We start from the raw sequence: 17,128 nt of genomic DNA, 5'->3' as shown, positions 1-17,128 counted from the left end.
GATGCCCAGGTAAGGCTTTGCAGTCTTCAGGTGTACCTTGTACGCCACACTTATTGATTTTATCTTGTGGACACTCTGAAGGTGCTTGTCCACCCGTGCGACCACACGACCACACCCTTCCACTGGGCACCACTTCTTGCGCCTTCTCGGGGTAGCAGCCTTCGTGTTGGACGACTTCGCCACAACATGCTTTCTCTTTCCATGACGCATGACCTCGGCCATTTGAGTGACTGCCTCTTCACTTATTTCCCCTTTGCACACATGGATTTTCAGGTGGCGCTTTATGTCGCCCACCACAGACACACACCCAGGAAAGCGACACCTCACCGTCTTGTGGTGACTTCTTTTTCCTCCTTCGTCATCTAAATCATCCTTTTTTTTTCTGTTTTCTTTTGTTTTTTGGATATAGTTTCTACTTCTGCCGCCCCAGAAGCTCTTCTTTTGCTGCTGTCTGCTTTGCCTGGCACTTCTGTGTTGCTTTCAAATGACCAGGTTGCTGCCGGATGCTCTTCATCACCGTCATCATCAGACGGTCTGGTCACTTACTCTGGTATCACATCCTTCAGCAACCTGGCCATAACCAAATAGGTTTCTTCTTTTGTGCAACTCAGAGACTCTTCCGGAATTGCCTTTTTGAAGTAATTCTCCGCTATCCAGTGGAGGTAGCGGATGGCAGTTCTTGAAGCCTGTTTAGTGGCCTTGAAATCCAGTTCATCCGCTGCAGAGAAGGTCAGCAACAATTCGTTGACATCACTGCAGAGTTGCTCCCAACTGACGTTGACCTTAATGGACGGTGGAGCCAATCTAAAGTCCTCAATTTGGAGATAGCTCTATGCGTTTGCATCTCAGTGAGATCGGACATTTTCGATGATGATGCCATATCTACCATACGTGATATTGAACTTAAAAAATTATCTAATGCATTGAGCTGTACGATGCCACAATAAACACAATCAAAGCATGACAAAGCAGGTCCCCCACTGTCTGAGAAAACATTCAACAAGCACGGCAAGCCCACCATGTGAACAACATGTGATTGAAAATCGATTAGTTACAAAATGCCGCTCAATTTGCACACAACTCAGAGGTTACAATCACATGCTGTTCAAACGATTGCATCAGACTTTGCCCTAATTGTTCCTATGTTATGTCAGAGGGTCCCAAAACCAACAAACACAATCAAAGCATGACAAAGTAGGTCCCTCACTGTCTGAGGAAACATTCAACAAGCACGTCAAGCCCACCATGTGAACAACATGTGATTGAAAACCGATAAGTTTGAAAATGCCGCTCAATTCGCACAGAACTCAGAGATTACAATCACATGCTGTTCGAACGATTGCATCAGACTTTGACCTAATTGTTCCCATGTTATCTCAGACAATGAGTCAATGAAGTCTACATCATAATATAAAACAATTGATTTAATGCAATGAATACACACCAAGAATAAAAGACGAAAAGTTGAAACTTTAAAACAAACGCAGAAAACGCAGTGAAATATCGCTTGAACTGGGACAATAATACAAAGATGCAACCCTTAGCATATAGATATATGTATATGTGCACTATGTAACCCTAAGCACTAAAAGAAGATCCATGAGTAAAGTTACTTGTGTGTGAAATTTGATATCACATAACGTCATAACTATGCAGGATTAACGTTAATCATCTGGAGAGTAGATGTGCACACAGATGGCTGGCCTCCAATCTTTTTGCCCAAGTTTCATTTGATTAGATTAAAATGGTGGGAAGTTATGGCGAGTTAAGGCGGTAAAGTCCGCCATATTGAAAAAAAAAGAACACGTCCATAACTTTGCAACGTTTAAATCAATTGAATCTAAACTTTACACAGGCCATATATATGTTGCATACTACCTTATGCATCAAATTGCTTGTCATACGATGCCATATACGCAAAGTTATGAACATTTGAAATTTGATATTACATTACGTCATAACTATGCAGAATTAAAGTCAATTATCTCGAAAGTAACGGTGCACATGAATAAGTGGCCTCCAATCTTTGCCCCAAAGTTTCATTTTGCTAGATTGAAATGCTAGGAAGTTATGGCGAGTTAAAGCGGTAAAGTCCGCCATATTGAAAAAAAAAGGACATGTCCATAACTTTGTGACATTTAAATTGATTGAATCTAAACTTTACACAGGCCATATATATGTTGCATACTATCTTATGCATCAAATTGCTCGTCATACGATACCACATAAGCAAAGTTATGGAGGATTGAAATCTGATATTACATTACGTCATAACTATGCAGAATTAACGTTAATTATCTCTAAAGTAACGGTGCACATAGATAAGTGGCCTCCAATCTTTGCCCCAAAGTTTCATTTTACTAGATTGAAATGCTAGGAAGTTATGGCGAATTAAAGCGGTAAAGTCCACCATATTGAAAAAAAAAGGGCACGTCCATAACTTTGCGGCGTTTAAATAGATTAAATCTAATATTTACACAGGTCATATATGAGTTCCATACTACCTTATTCAACAAATTGCTTGTCCTAGAATATCACATACGCCAAGTTATGAAGGTTTGAAATTTGATATTACATTATGTTATAACTATGCAGGATTAACGTCCATCATCTCAAAAGCTAATCTGCATACATCCGAAGTGCCTCTTATCTACTTCTCCAAGTTGCGCTTAAATGCGTTAAAACCGTCGGAAGTTATTGCGAGTTAAAGCTGTGACCTCGTTTTCAAGTTGAGATTTTTGGTGGCGGCCATGTTGGCAAAAAATTGAAACGTTAATAACTTTGTGCAGTTTTAACCGTTTCTGCCCAAATTTCATATGCAATACATATGTGGTGCAAACTCACTTTAGCAACAAACTGCGCTTCTTGAGACGGCGCATGTGCAGAATTATTGACATTTGAAGTTTGATCAAAGATGCTGTCATAACGACTCTATATTTTAATGCATCTTCTCAAACCTTTTTCCGTTTGTTTCCTTTTCATGCCCGGACACGGGATATTACATGAAAACTCCAGAAATTGGTCTTTAAATGCCTTAAATATAACACCACTAGCCTTCACTTGTGATACACAGCACTTGATAATTTATGTCAATCCCTGTGCACAAACAACTTGCATGAAAGGTTACAAAACATTTCCGTGTAGGTCACGAACACCTTATATCACTCTCTGGGTAGTTAAATTGCTTCTGCACAGTGTTTAAAGGATCTAAAATAGCATAAAATCAGGAGCCAAAAGAAGCGTGTCTACTCATCAAAACGACTTGATCAAAAGGGGAAGAGACTGGAACTAGCATCAAACTTAAACATACGTATCTTTCGAAATACGCTATCAACAAAGCTGCAATTGGAATATGTGTTGTAGCTAGTTGGTTAGAACATTGTGCTCAACTTTAAAGAGTGTAGCATTAAGTAACGCAATACTGCGTGTTAAAACGTTTTTTGCATAAATTAAGCCGCCATCTTGGATTTGGGAAAATTTTGCAGTTCTTTGAAGGTCGCTATCTTCCTTAGCTTTCATCAAATTTTCTTCAAACTTCAGTGAGTATTACAGTAGACAATTGGCTACGTTTTCGTTTACAAATTATTGAAATTGCAGTTTTAGCAGCTATAGCATGCCTGTTTATTAAGTACACCATGTTTTAGAACTGTTTTAAGCTTGCAATTGAGGTACCTTTGCCAACTTGAACTTATAACTTTTCATCGTTTTATGCTATGAGCTTTAAAATTCCTACACATGTCTACCGGACAATTTGCTATACACTAGTTATATTCATGTGAGAATAAATGTGCCCAGTCAGCATTTTTTGGCGTTTACTTCTAGCTTTCAAGAATGCAACGAGAAATTGCAACTTGTGACATTCAAAGTACTGCCAAGGGAAAAGAATATTACCTGCGAAGCTGTTGTTTGCAGAGAATACTCAGAACGGATTTAGCTATCACCCGATTAAGCTAAAAGTGTCAGTGATACAATCTTTCCCACAATGCATTACAGTACTAAAAGGCACGTATACACACTCATAAAATGCTGACTCAGTACATTTGTCCTACTTCAATGTAAAGCACAACGTCTGTTAGGCACGTGTGACAAGTTTAAACTTGAAAACTACAAACGGAAAGAAGTTATTAGGGTTTCTTTGCATAGGTACTGCTATGCATAAATTAAGCCGCCATCTTGGATTTGGCAAAGTTTTGTGTTTCTTTGAAGGTGTCTACATTTCTTGCATTTCAACAAATTTAGTTAAAACTTGATTGAGTAAAAGATTTGACTATTAGGTACATTTCGTTTAACATAGTGTTGATCTTTGACCTTTAGCAGCTATGTTATGAATGTTTAAGTATGCCCATGTTTTAGAGCTGTCTTATAAATGCAACAAAAGAACTTTTGCCTACTTAATCTTTTATAACTTTTCAGCGTTTTAATTGAAGATATTCAAAGTTACCACACGTAATAACAGTACAATGTTGCATTGTGTGTTGGAAGGTCACGTGGTGCTATGTCTCGGTTGCTGAGATACGGTCCCTAAAATATAACAAACAAATTGAAAGCAGATTATGTTTTGAGAAAAAAGGCATCATTTACGCTTTATCATCTAAGTCTTTGTTACAAAAATAAAATCTTTGCAATTGCACAAGTAATAAAACAAACAAAGTTGTAGATTATGTTCAAAGAAAGAGTTATTTTAATGAAAAGGCAAGCTGTCTATATTTCACCAAACTTGCATGATACCATTATAAAACATTTATCTTCTTTGTGATTTAATAAAAGCCTATATGGTCGAAAGGCATTGATAATAGAACTCAGGAAATTAGGAAATATAGAGTTTGAAGAAAAATCAAGATATTCATAGTAGTCAAAGTTTGCATTGTTATAATTCCTTAGGGTTAATTGATGAAAAGTATCTGACAGCACAAAAATATAGATAAAGTATTTGTGTATACTGTATATAATAATCATGGGCAACCAAGGAAAATGTAAATTATTATAAATTTTTTAAGAAAGAAGATGTTTTTACCAAACAATGGGTATTTGCCCCCTTAAATAATTTTTTAGGACTCTTTAATTCAGACAAATTAAAAGGGTTTGCACTTAAATAGATATCCATTGAAAGCTCTTGAAAAGGGCTATCTTTCAATATATCTTTTTGGGCGGAAATCTTTCATCTGACTTCCCTAAAATGGAAAAAGCGATCTAACCCTGTGCCCCCCTACTTTGGAAAGCTAGGTCCTTTTTATTAAAAATTCATAAAATATTCTTATTGTGACGTCACAACCTGTAACTTGATCTGCACTTATATACACGCCACAGCTGCAGTTGTGCTAAGTTTAAAGTTCAACCCTAACCCTAACCCCTAACCCTAATTATGTTCCTTGACAGGGCATTTGCCCCCCCCTTAACCCTGAACCCCCCCCCCCAGATTGCCTATTTGCCCCGCCCGGTCCTATTCTTGGTCTGTGGTTAGTCTTCGTGCACATTAATTTATCCCCCCCCCCAAAAAAAACGTTTTGCATGATTTTTTCAAATTTTGTGAAGCTTTATACAATAAAAAGGGGGGCAGACTCCCTTTGCTGGGATAAACGGCGAGAAAAATGCAAAAATATCTTAGATTTTGTATGTACGCATTAAATACATGACCACACATGTCCATGGGGTACCCTCGGCCAACCCTGACATGACGATCTAAAAATTATTACGCTGAGAAAAAAGTCTTGGCAAGGTATATGTTCCATAGTCCACTTTAGGTGACCTGAAGACTTTGGTTCACCAAAAAGTGATAGCAAGCTATAGCATTTTTTTTATTCTTGTCAAAATAAAAGGGTTAGTATTGAAACTTCACACACCTTTCCATTGCAACATGGTCTTACCTACTTGCGTGTAGTTAGCTTTTTGTTCAACTTTTAGAATTCATTGAGCCATGCTGAATAGTTAATTGGTTGGTTTTATGTAGGTTTTTTTGCTTTTAACAAGTTGGAACTTCTGTTAGCATGCACGGTTTGTCAGCACAGATCTACAGATGTTTGTCAAGACATGTAGGTGATTTGGAAGTGTCAAGGAACCATTGGACTTAAAGGTGGACGTCCAACTGGTGAACTTTTTTCTTTTTTCAAATCCATTTGCAAATTAATAACAAGGCTTATACAGGGCAGCTTTATTTGCACTTGTTGAGGTTGTTCTTTGGAAGCAGACCTTTGCAGTGTGTGAGACGTCGTTTGTGCAACTCAGAGAACGGTAACACTCATTAAAGGACAGTCGAGTTTCGTTTCTAATCTTTACTTTTTCTCTTAAATTTACTAACTTTGAAGAGGCTCTTTTTTTATTTTTTTGGAGTCAGGCTCAGTCATGCTCGTCATCTCCATCATATTTGTATATATCTTCAAAGTAATTTTCGGTTACATCGCTAGAATAAGCGTCACTTGTTTCATATTTGTGGTCTACGTCCCTACGTTCATCGTCGTCTATGACCCTGCGTTCATTGTCTCCGTCGTATTTGCTGTCATTTATACTCAGTCCGTCACTGTCAATGTCCATGCTGTCATTGTCAACGTGATACTAATGCCAGGGTACTTAGGAAAGCCCTTTAGGGCATTTTTTAAAAGGTTGACCTCATCTGAGGCCCAGAACATTCGCAACTTTCCTGAATCAGTGGTACACTCCGAAGAACTTTCAATCGGTGGAATGTACTCCTCCGTGCTGCTCTCGATTGACGATCTGCTGTCCATTCTTATGCCTTAAAGATACAAAACAGATTTAACTTCCACGAGTTTCTAATTGAAAAACAGATGTCTCTAAATAAATATCATTGTCGAGTCGAGTTTCTAATTGAAAAACAGATGTCTCTAAATAAATGTCATTGGAGTACATATTGTTCATTATTTAAATATTAATAACAGGTTAAAATGTGGTTTCCTGGTCCCCCCCTATAAAATAGGTTATTACTCTGAATAAGACTTTCAGAAGGGTATCATCAAGTAACCAGCTTCACTCATTGTTGCCAGGATTTAACTAATCATCGTAGAGGCACTTTTAGCAATGAAGTTCCTTGTGGGGCACTCCCCAGGGATTGGTTACCCCAGCTCGTGTTTTATCCCTGACAAGTCACTAGTACTAAAAGAGCTTCCAAAACGAATGGGCATTTCTTAGTTCTTTAAAAACTATCCTTGCATACAGACACACGAGAGGCATGGTCTTTTTTATTTCTGAAAACTACAAGTTTTGAAGAGACAGGTGTTTTTTTGTATTGCAGGCAGCAGGTAGTGGACCATTCGACGAAGACGTGAAGATGAAGTAGCAGGAACCGAGGCAGGAGACAGCAGGGCTTTCCACGAAGAAGCGAAGAAAAAGTGAGCAGGCAGCCAGCCAGAAAAAGAATTGCATCCTGGAGACGCCTCGTCTGACTTACACCCCAGGATAACAATCTTCACTGGACAAAACAGAATTAAAACAAGACATGCCAGGCGTCATCGTAGGGGCACTTTTAGCAATGAAGTTCCTTGTGGGGCACTCCCCAGGGATTGGTTACCCCAGCTTATGTTTTATCCCTGACAAGTCACTAGCAATGCAGTGCCAACCAATCCAACAGAAGGCAAGGGCATTTATTAGCTCTTGAAAGAACTCAAGGCAGCAGACATCAGACTGTTCCACGAAGATGCAAGAGTACTACGCACTAGTGGCCCAGTTGGTTGAGCATCAGGCTGTCATGCGGGAGGTCGTGAGTTCGACTCCGGCTGGACCAACACACAGGGTCTTAAAATAACTGAGGAGAAAGTGCTGCCTTGTAATTACATCTGCAAATGGTTAGACTTTCAAGTCGTCTCACTTCAGATAGATGCAGGAAGTTCATTCATTATATGCAGGCATGGTGGGCAGTGGTAGTCGGGACCAACGCAGGAGACAGCAGGCAGTTCCACGAAGATACGAGGAAGATTTTTTGTCTGTGAGGTGAACAGGCATCCAGCCAGTAAAAGAATTGCATCCTGGAGATGCCTCGTCTGACTTACACCCCAGGATAACAATCTTCAATGAACAAAACAGCAGACTTCAGACCGTTCCACGAGGACGCGAGGAAGATGCAAGGGGTTCAGGATTTCTTCTTCTTGTAGAGATTCTTTACCTTTTGGTAACACCTGTCAAACCCCTCCCTCTCCAGACTACCCCTTAACTCCTCGGTCGCCAGGTGTCCCTTTAGTTAAGCTTTGTTCGGGTAATTGGGGTACCTGGAGAAGTACACCACCATCTTCCTAGTGTCTTCGGGATCCCATTCCCTTCTGCTTTGGCTACCAGAAGAAGGAGTTGTAAACGATGTATCCACCCACTGCTGTGTTTTGTGGGTGGCACTGGTACTCTCCAGCTTGTCCAAGGCATCACCGCAACTCTTTGATTGAATATATCTGAGGCGATTCATGATTTGCTTCATGAACGCCTCATCGTCAACTGGCAAGTGTACCGTGGCTGAAGAGGACTGTAGGCGCTGCTTCACCTCCAGTACCGTGAGAGGTGCATTGGTCTGCACCTCAAACTCAAAGACAGATTCCACCAGTTCCCTGGTGGAATCATCAAGGGTAGCGGCACTGCTTTCCTTGTGGGGGCTGGCAGCATACTCAGAAGCCTCCTTCTCCTGGTAGCCAATATTGGAACGCAGGATGGCTTGACCAGCGGCAGCAGATGTTGCAAAGTCCGGTCGAATGTACGAGCGGTCTGCAGTCTGGGCCGTGTGGGTCATGTGCTGGTGGATGAGCCGCTTCTCCTGCTCGGATGACACCAACGTTGTCGTGGCGGCCATCTTCCTAAGACGGGTCGATGTCATCCTGATGTCTGACCTCTTGCCAGTCTTGTGCCAAAATTCGGCAATACGGCACCCGATAGGCCCATCACTGAAAGCCCTTCCACTGTCTGTAAGGAAGAGTCTATCATCCGGTGATGGAAATATCGAGCGCACGTGTTCGACATAAATAGACACCTTTCTTGCTAGAGACCTTGACATGGCGATGGGTGCTGGTCCCGCAACAGATCTTTTGTGGCGTGGTGCATGAACTGTGACCGTGCCAGTTGCCTCGTCGGTCTCACGATCTTCAAGGTCTCTAGCGGACCAGGACGCTGGCCATTCTGAAGTTCAAGACTGGCAACAAGGTAGTCTCGCACAACACAGAACTCTTGCGGCGAAATTGTGCGCGTCGGCGCTTCCGCGCTTCCTTAAGAAGCCCTAAGGCACGAGTGGCAGGTTCTGTGCTGTCGATGTCAGCCACATCATCCACCTTAATCCTTGCCTTCATCTCTTTTAGTCTCCTGCGCCATTCCTCAGTGTTATAGTTTTTTCTTACCACTGCCCGCCATGACGTCATTTGTTCCGAGTTCCTAATGATCTGTTCCACGGTTGGTGATGAGAGGATAAACTTGTCATCGATATCGTATTGCTTTTCCCTCGCAAACTTATAGAATTTCTCCAGCGACGTCAGGTAGGATATGATTGTCCCTGGACGCTTCTGCTTGCTGTCCAGAAGAGGCTTGGCCCACTTCCAAAATGCACTGGCCTGCTGATGTACCAGGCAATCCAGGGAGTCATATTGTGGATCGATCTGCTGGAGCATCAGGTGAATTTGACGGACAGTACCTTCCCACTCAGGGTCTGCAGGAAGTCATAAAATCCAAGGAGCCATGCCTCCCTGATTGTGCTTGGCCTCCTGCATCTGAGCAGTTCCGCAATGGACTGGCGACTGTCCCCCACGGGCTCCATGTCCTCGTCAAATTCACCGTCATCATCTGATGCAATGACAACTCTAAGGCCCTCACCGGTAACACTGCCAGTAGAATTCGGAACGAACTCGTCACCACTATCAACATCATCACCATCGTCAACTTCATCATTAGAAGTATGGAGACTAGAATGACTGACCGTTACAAAAGACTCTGATGATACCTCTGCCTGCTTCTCCATTGGGGTGGGATCGGGCACTGTAGGCGCTGCTGGAGCCTCTGCTGCAGCCTCTGCACGCTCCCGCACCGACAACATTGATTGTGCTCGATATGGAACCTCTGGTGATGGAGGAACCATGCCTTCTTCATCCTCGCTGGAGGAGGAGGAGGAATCCGAAGGCGTCCAATCGATGTCATCGCTGTCTGTCTCTAGAAGCGGATCCGTGGACAGCAGCAGCCTCATATTGCTAGTGGTGGTGGTGGTCCTTTTGGAGCCAGTCTCCTTCATTGCTTTCATCTCAACTTTTCCCTCGTACGGAAGGGCAAGGTTCCTCCAGTAGTCATAGTCGGAAGAGGTGTTTGCGAGCTTGTGCTTCTGCTGCAGATGCTTATTCATGTATGAGGTCACAAGCTCGCAGATGGGGCACTTCAGAAGGCGTCGCCGTTGGCTGGTCACAGTAGCCTTCTTCCGAACATACTCCTCATGTATGTATTTTTTATCCCCATGGTCCACACTACCTGCACCAGGGCCGGGATGCGGTGTGCAGCAATCTCCCCCCTCTTTACATGGACTTGTAAGTGGCGAGAGAGGACGGTTTGGTTCTTTTTGCACAGGGGGCAAACCCTGCTCTTATATTTTTTTGGCTTATTGCCGTCCCCCCTTTTCGCCCTCTTCATTGGTGGGGAGCTGCTGCTTCTGCTCGTCCCGGGAGCAACAGGAACTGGAGCTGGAGCAGGAGCAGTAACTGGAGCAGTATCTGGGTGAACAGAAGCTGGATCATCTTCACACCCATCACTGTCCAGGTGTTTCCAATAACTGTCCTCGTCCAGTACCTGACCCCATCCAGTCCCGATGATTGCGTCTATCACGTCATCTTGTTGAACTGCACCAGCCACTTCCACATTCAGTGGCTTGCCGTGTTCAGCAAGATGCACCCACTTAAGCCTTTGAAGGCTCTGTTCCAGCACGGCTGCCACGTGCAATTGCTGAGTTTCCATTGCAGCTCTATACAATGAGGCGGCATGCTTGTATTCCACTTCTAAGTTAGCCACAGTTGGGATAGTCTCACGACCAACATCCACCGTACAAGCAGTTATTGCACTTTTTCTTACAATGGAAGGTTTGGTGGTTAGATTTCCGGTTCCAAATTTCGATGGTGACGATGCCATGATATTGTAAAACATTTGGTTAATGCATACTAATCAATGCATGACAAAGCAGGTCCCTCGCAATTTGAGAAAACATTCAACAGACAAGTAAAGCCTACAATGTTAACAACATGTGGTTGAAGGCCAATCAATTCGGACACAAGTTTAAGAACGCCAGGAAATTGATGCATAACTTTGAGACTTCAATGACATGTTGTTGAAACAGTCGATGTAGACCTTGACCTGTCTAATCCCAAATTATCTCAGAGGGTCCCACAACAAACACAAAGCATGACAAAACAGGTCCCTCACAGTTTGAGAAAACATTCAACAGGCAAGTCAAGCCTACAATATTAACAACATGTGGTTGAAAGCCAATCAATTTGGACACGAGTTGATTGACGCAAAGAAATTGACGTATAATTTTGAGAATTCAAGAACATGTTTTGAAACAATTGATTTAGACTTAGACCTGTCTAATCCCATGTTATCTCAGAGGGTCCCACAACAAACACAAAGCATGACAAAACAGTTCCCTCACAGTTTGAGAAAACATTCAACAGGCAAGTCAAGCCTACAATGTTAACAACATTCGGTTGAAAGCCAATAAATTCGGACACGAGTTAAAGAACGCCAAGAAATTGACGCATAACTTTGAGAATTCAAGAACATGTTGTTAAACAATTGATTTAGAATTAGACTTGTCTTATCCCATATTATCTCAGAGGGTCCCAAAACAAACATCAATGGTATTACAAGTCATTCTTACCAATTGAGTCCTTAATAGACGAAATTTAAAAATCCAATAAAACCTGTAAAAAGAGAAAGGAGTAGTGGTATCGGGGCGCTTGACCCAAAATTCAAAACCCACGACCCAAAACCCAAAACCCAAACACATTAATCAACACAATATTCAAAGCATCAAAAGTAGTATAATATCACCATCACCATATTGGACTTCATATAACAATAAGTCATAATATCACCTTCAACTAGCACTAACACACTTATCAAAAAGTGTTGAGAAATCCAATCAATGTAAATCAATGAACAGAGAACTCAACACTTTTCAGCAACTTGTTAATAAAGATGATCCATTTGCTACTAACTTCAACTAGCGCTAACAACCTTATCGAAAGCTGATGAAAAAAGCAGTTCAATGTCAGATCAATGAACAACCATTTCATCAGTTTTCAGCAAATTGATAATGAAGATGATTTCAACTAGTACTAAAAACCTTATCGAAAGGTGCTGATATGAATAAAGTCAATGTTAATTCACTGACCACCCAGTTCAGCACTTTTCATTAACTTGATAATAAAGATGAACTAAAAATGCCGCTAACAATCTTATCAAAAAACGATCAGGAACATTTACAATGTAAAACAATGTAAACATAACTGAACGTTTTTCATTAACTTATCACTAACTCTTTACAAGGATCATAGTGAGTATAACTTGAGGTTTCAAAGTCAACAATGATTTTTAAAAACTACTTTCGACGTTGAATCTCAAGTTACATTCACAATGACCCTTGTAACTTGAACAGTGACTCCCCATCTCAAAAAATATTGTTCCCCATCATGTTGTCAGCCCCAATGCACACATTAGGTTGTGTTTACTACAGGTGAATTTGATTCCATATCTTTTTACCCTAACCCATTCGTTTCGTGAGATGGAAGAAAACAAGTTTGACATCAGACCCATCTTAGAAAAACAAGAAGCAGCACATTTATTGCAAAATGTAACTACCATTCTTGTTTTTCTGAGATGGGACGGTAATCACCATCGCGAAGGTTGTCAAATTGGATTACCTAAAACGAATGGGAGAGAGTAAAGGCATATGGAGCCAAATACATCTGTGTCATCCACAAGCTATGTGTGAGTGAGACTTACAACATGATGAGGAACAAAATTACATGGTTCATTGCAAGTGTAAATTTGAGAGACATCTCCTCAACTAATTTTTAGAAGAGCTCAGGAGATGTCTCTCACATTTTCACTTGAGAACGAACCATGTAATCAAGTTTCCATTCTGGGATTTTGGTATTAAGCTCAGGTTTGAGAAAACCAATGTTTTGCAAACCTAAATTTGATACCAAGATCACAAAATAGAAACTTGTTATAATACCTACAGGAAAAAATTATGCAAAAAGAGTTCAAAGTTTTTTGTGAAAAATTTTTTACCATCCTCCAACAGTACAAGAGAGACATTTCTCGACGGCTTGAAATTTCCATTTGAAATCGAACATCATGGAAGTATGCACAGGACAAAATGGATTCATCCTCAGTTCGCGTATCTCGTCATATCGATAATGCGGTACGTATGCATTGAAGCGCCTCCCTTTTTCTTTTTTGCATATTTGGCAACGAACTTGGATGAACCTGATGATGGAAAAACTTAATTCATAGTTGGTATGAATGTAGCAGTGGCGATGCTTGCTACAAGGATGATGTTTGCGCCCGCAACCAGCTTCATTACATCTTCTCATTTTCTTGGCTTGCAGGGCATCTTTTTGTTCACTGGTGAGGATGCTTGGTTGCTCGATCTCGTCTAGCATTTTGAGATAATTTGGAGGCATTTCTTCATGAGTAAAGATGAGTCGCAAGGCTTGGCGGGCTACCATTTCTTGTTCAGTACCCCATCCGTTGTTTGCCATTAACTTGTAGTTTATGGTATCCCACATGTCGAAGAGCATGATTTTTTCAGCTACTTTTTGCGGCGACTGGTTGGTGAAGACAACACTTGTCGGAAGGATCTCGAAATCTTGTTGGCTTTTGACACTTGTCAACCACTGATTGATATGAGGGGACATTCTTTTTACCCTTGATTCAAACCTTTTCTTTTCTTTGTCGATCTGATACTGCTGTAATTGGAATTCACTTTCTTTGTCTTCTAGAGGGTCCTCTGGTATGATTGGTTTGGGTTCTCTCCAACGACCACCATCTAGCGGGACTATTACTTTTGTGATTTCTAGACTGAAAGCGTCTTCTCGTTGAGAACGAACAGGTGGGACTTGAGAACAATTCTGATGCACTTCTGGAGATTCACCTTGCAAAATGATATGTTGGCAACGGTCGCAAACACCAAGGTATGGACAATCATTCAAGTAGCACCCGCAGGGATGCCATACCATATCATCTTTGGAGACTGGACGTTCCAAAAGAGATTTTTCTACATTTGGGTTGAGATGAGGGTTGTGGTAACAACAACTACAACTGCGACCGTGAGTGATCCAAGGTTCTCTTTTAGTTCTGGAGACAGGTATCGGTTACATCTCTTGCATAATCTCTGTCCAGTTAATTCTTCCATCATTAATTGTTCATCTTTTTCTGTAAGTTTTTTAGAAAAATGAAAAAATGTTTATTGTTTCATGAATTTCTTTATGAGGTCACAGGCACCACGCTTATGATACTTCATCATTAGTTTGGCAAGGGGACGCGCACCAAGGAGAAGGTCGTCATCTTCGGCGATAGCAGTATCACCACCTTCTTTACGGATGTCGTCAATTACGCTATTTAATGCACTTAGAATCTTCTTTGCCACTTCATCGTTGAAGTCGTCTATTTGAAGGGACTCATGCAAGACATCTAAGGGGTCAGTTTCGCCATAGGCTAATTCCACCTTTTGCCTCTTAGCTCTTCGACGCAAAAGATAGTTTCGTATTTGCCTTGCCAGTTTTTCTGTTTCCTTTGAGTCGCTTTCCATTTTTTCTATGTCTTCCATGACTACTTTTTGTACGACGTCCCACACTACATGATTTGGCATGACAGAAGGCAGACCGAACATACCTTTCAAGTAGTTCATGGCTTTGGTGTCATCCACAAACTCATCTTCTTCTTCTTTCTCATCAGTAAGCATGGGTTCGAACTCGAAGAAGCGAAGTTAGCAGCTGTGTAGTCACTCGCTCCACTCTTTGACCCGACTTCTAGCTCGTCCCCCATTTCTTTTATGCTCGAAGCAGTAGCAGAAGCAGCAGCAGCAGCAGCAGCAGCAGTGCGGTCAGCAGCAAAGCGTATACTTTCTTCTGACATGTCTGAAAAAAGGTATAAAAACGGGAATGCTTTAGGAAAGACAATCATACAAAGTATGGGGCACGTACGCAAATACGCTACCTTACAACCTGTACAAGTGGCACCACTTGCACCATTATCATCTAAAACGAATTTACCATCCAAGGCAACATGGGATGCTATGATGAAGAGAGTTGAAAAAATAGCCGATAAAGCTAAGACAAACAAATTCAAACAAAGACGACAGAAGAAATCAGCAGACCCCGAAGATGTTTTTTCATTTTACAAAAGGAAAAAAAAGAGAACTTCTAGGAAGAAAAAGTCATCGGCTCCTTCTTGGAAGAGTTTACCCGTGAAGAAGAAGCGAAGGAAGTTGACTACTACTATCAATCTCAAACAGATCCTCAGTCGCTTACCCAAGGATGTCAAGAAAAGACACATTGCCTACACATCTAGAACCTCATTGAACACTATCTTAAACAAACTGGGTAACTTAGGAAAAACTAAAATTAATTCATTGTTTTGAAAGCAGATGCGCATGTAATACCTTCATCACGGAGTAATCCTTTTTGGTTAAGTATGTGAAGATGAAGTAGGTGTGACATATTCATCGTTTCAATATGTGGTGTATGTAGAAAATAGCAATGATTTCGTTGAATAAAGTTGGTTCTGCTAGCATACAGTCAACGAAAGTTTGTAGTACTTTGTCAAGACTGATTATCCACTGTTTTACGCTCCTAACCATTCCAATATTTCGCCACAACACTTCACAGCAAAACACATGAAGGTGAAATGTCCGATACACTCTAGAATGCCTCGGTTTTCCAGTAATCGATAACGCTTAGCGTAATAATAACACGCGAGTAATGCAATAGGATGTCCAAGGTTGAAGGATAACTCTAACTTCATTTGCTTACCACAATCCAACAAAAAGATCCAATCCACTTTTTTGAATAGCTTGATCCGTATGGCAACCATAAGACTATATGCTGCTCAGCTGTGAGCGCGCGCTTTTATGTCTGATGGTCACATGGTACATATGACGTCAAGGGATGATGCAATATGACGTCACTTTTCTGGAGGGGGTGGGGGGGATGGGTCCCCTTTTATAATGACATGTAAATGGGATGCTTATGATGAACCGAATGGATTCTGGGTAGGTTACAAGATGGCGGACAAGAAGTGTGATTACAAACCACCGAAGCAAAGGATTTTGTCATGTCGTAAAAAGTATAAAGGACTGGATTATTATATTTCTCATCCAGGAGAACCCACTTTGATAGATGAAATACAAGCAGTCATCTTTTGTCCAGTTGGACACTTTTGCATGCGTTATTATTGTGACAAGTGTGGATTCTACAGTCATTACCATTGCAACAAGTGTCGTCGCTGGTTTTTTCCTCCTCATCCTCATGGTACGGTAAGCTTGACAAATGACTAAAAAAGAAGGTCACCATTTTTCATTTTTTAATACTTTATATTTTTATTACAGGTTGAAGTAAAAGAAGCCAAAGAAGCTTAAAGGAACTTTTTCAAACGTTTCGTGTTGACATAGCAACTGTCATAGCTTGGATCTCCTTCCTGCTGTTTCATCCAGTTGACAAAGGCATAACATTCTATTTGTGGACAATGATGAATGTGAGAAAATAAATGTTGACCACAAGTACCTACTTTAGTTGTTCGTGGTAAATCTATAAACTTAGGGCAACCAAATGTTTCTAAATTTAGACTAGGAATACCTAAGAATCGTAACAAATCAAATTCAATACGTCCTCCTTTGTATCCAATACAATGTCTTTCTGGTGTTCGAAATCTGGCATACAAATTTCGAATGTCTGTTGTAATGTTTTCTTCAGCATGAGAATGATTTGATGGGTAATATGATAACCCATGAATTTCCCTTGTGGTCCAATGAACGGTTTTTCTGTCTTTCTCATCTAAATCCGTGTAATTGGTCTTGGGTGTGTAATGAATCGTTCATAAATCTTGCCTGTATGGTCACAATAACCCAATTCGCGGTGAATGAATCCATTTCCCGTGCGTAAATACCACCCCT

The 17,128-nt window shown here is 41.1% G+C and overlaps 1 protein-coding gene across 1 annotated transcript in view; it reads left to right on the top strand.

The window, feature by feature from the left end:
* The window catches only part of LOC138032222 (neurochondrin-like), an 87,042-nt gene extending 79,598 nt beyond the window's left edge, over window positions 1–7,444 (top strand). The window contains exon 3 of the mRNA XM_068879844.1: window positions 7,244–7,444. Within this exon, the coding sequence (XP_068735945.1) occupies window positions 7,244–7,288 (45 nt within the window). The 3' untranslated portion in view covers window positions 7,289–7,444. The remainder of the gene's footprint in view (window positions 1–7,243) is intronic.
* The last annotated feature ends 9,684 nt before the right edge of the window (window positions 7,445–17,128 follow it).

This window comes from Montipora capricornis, chromosome 14 (genome assembly GCF_036669925.1).
Source record: "Montipora capricornis isolate CH-2021 chromosome 14, ASM3666992v2, whole genome shotgun sequence".
In the NCBI taxonomy this organism is placed as follows: Eukaryota; Metazoa; Cnidaria; class Anthozoa; order Scleractinia; family Acroporidae; genus Montipora; species Montipora capricornis.
This window is presented reverse-complemented; position numbering and strand designations above follow the sequence as displayed.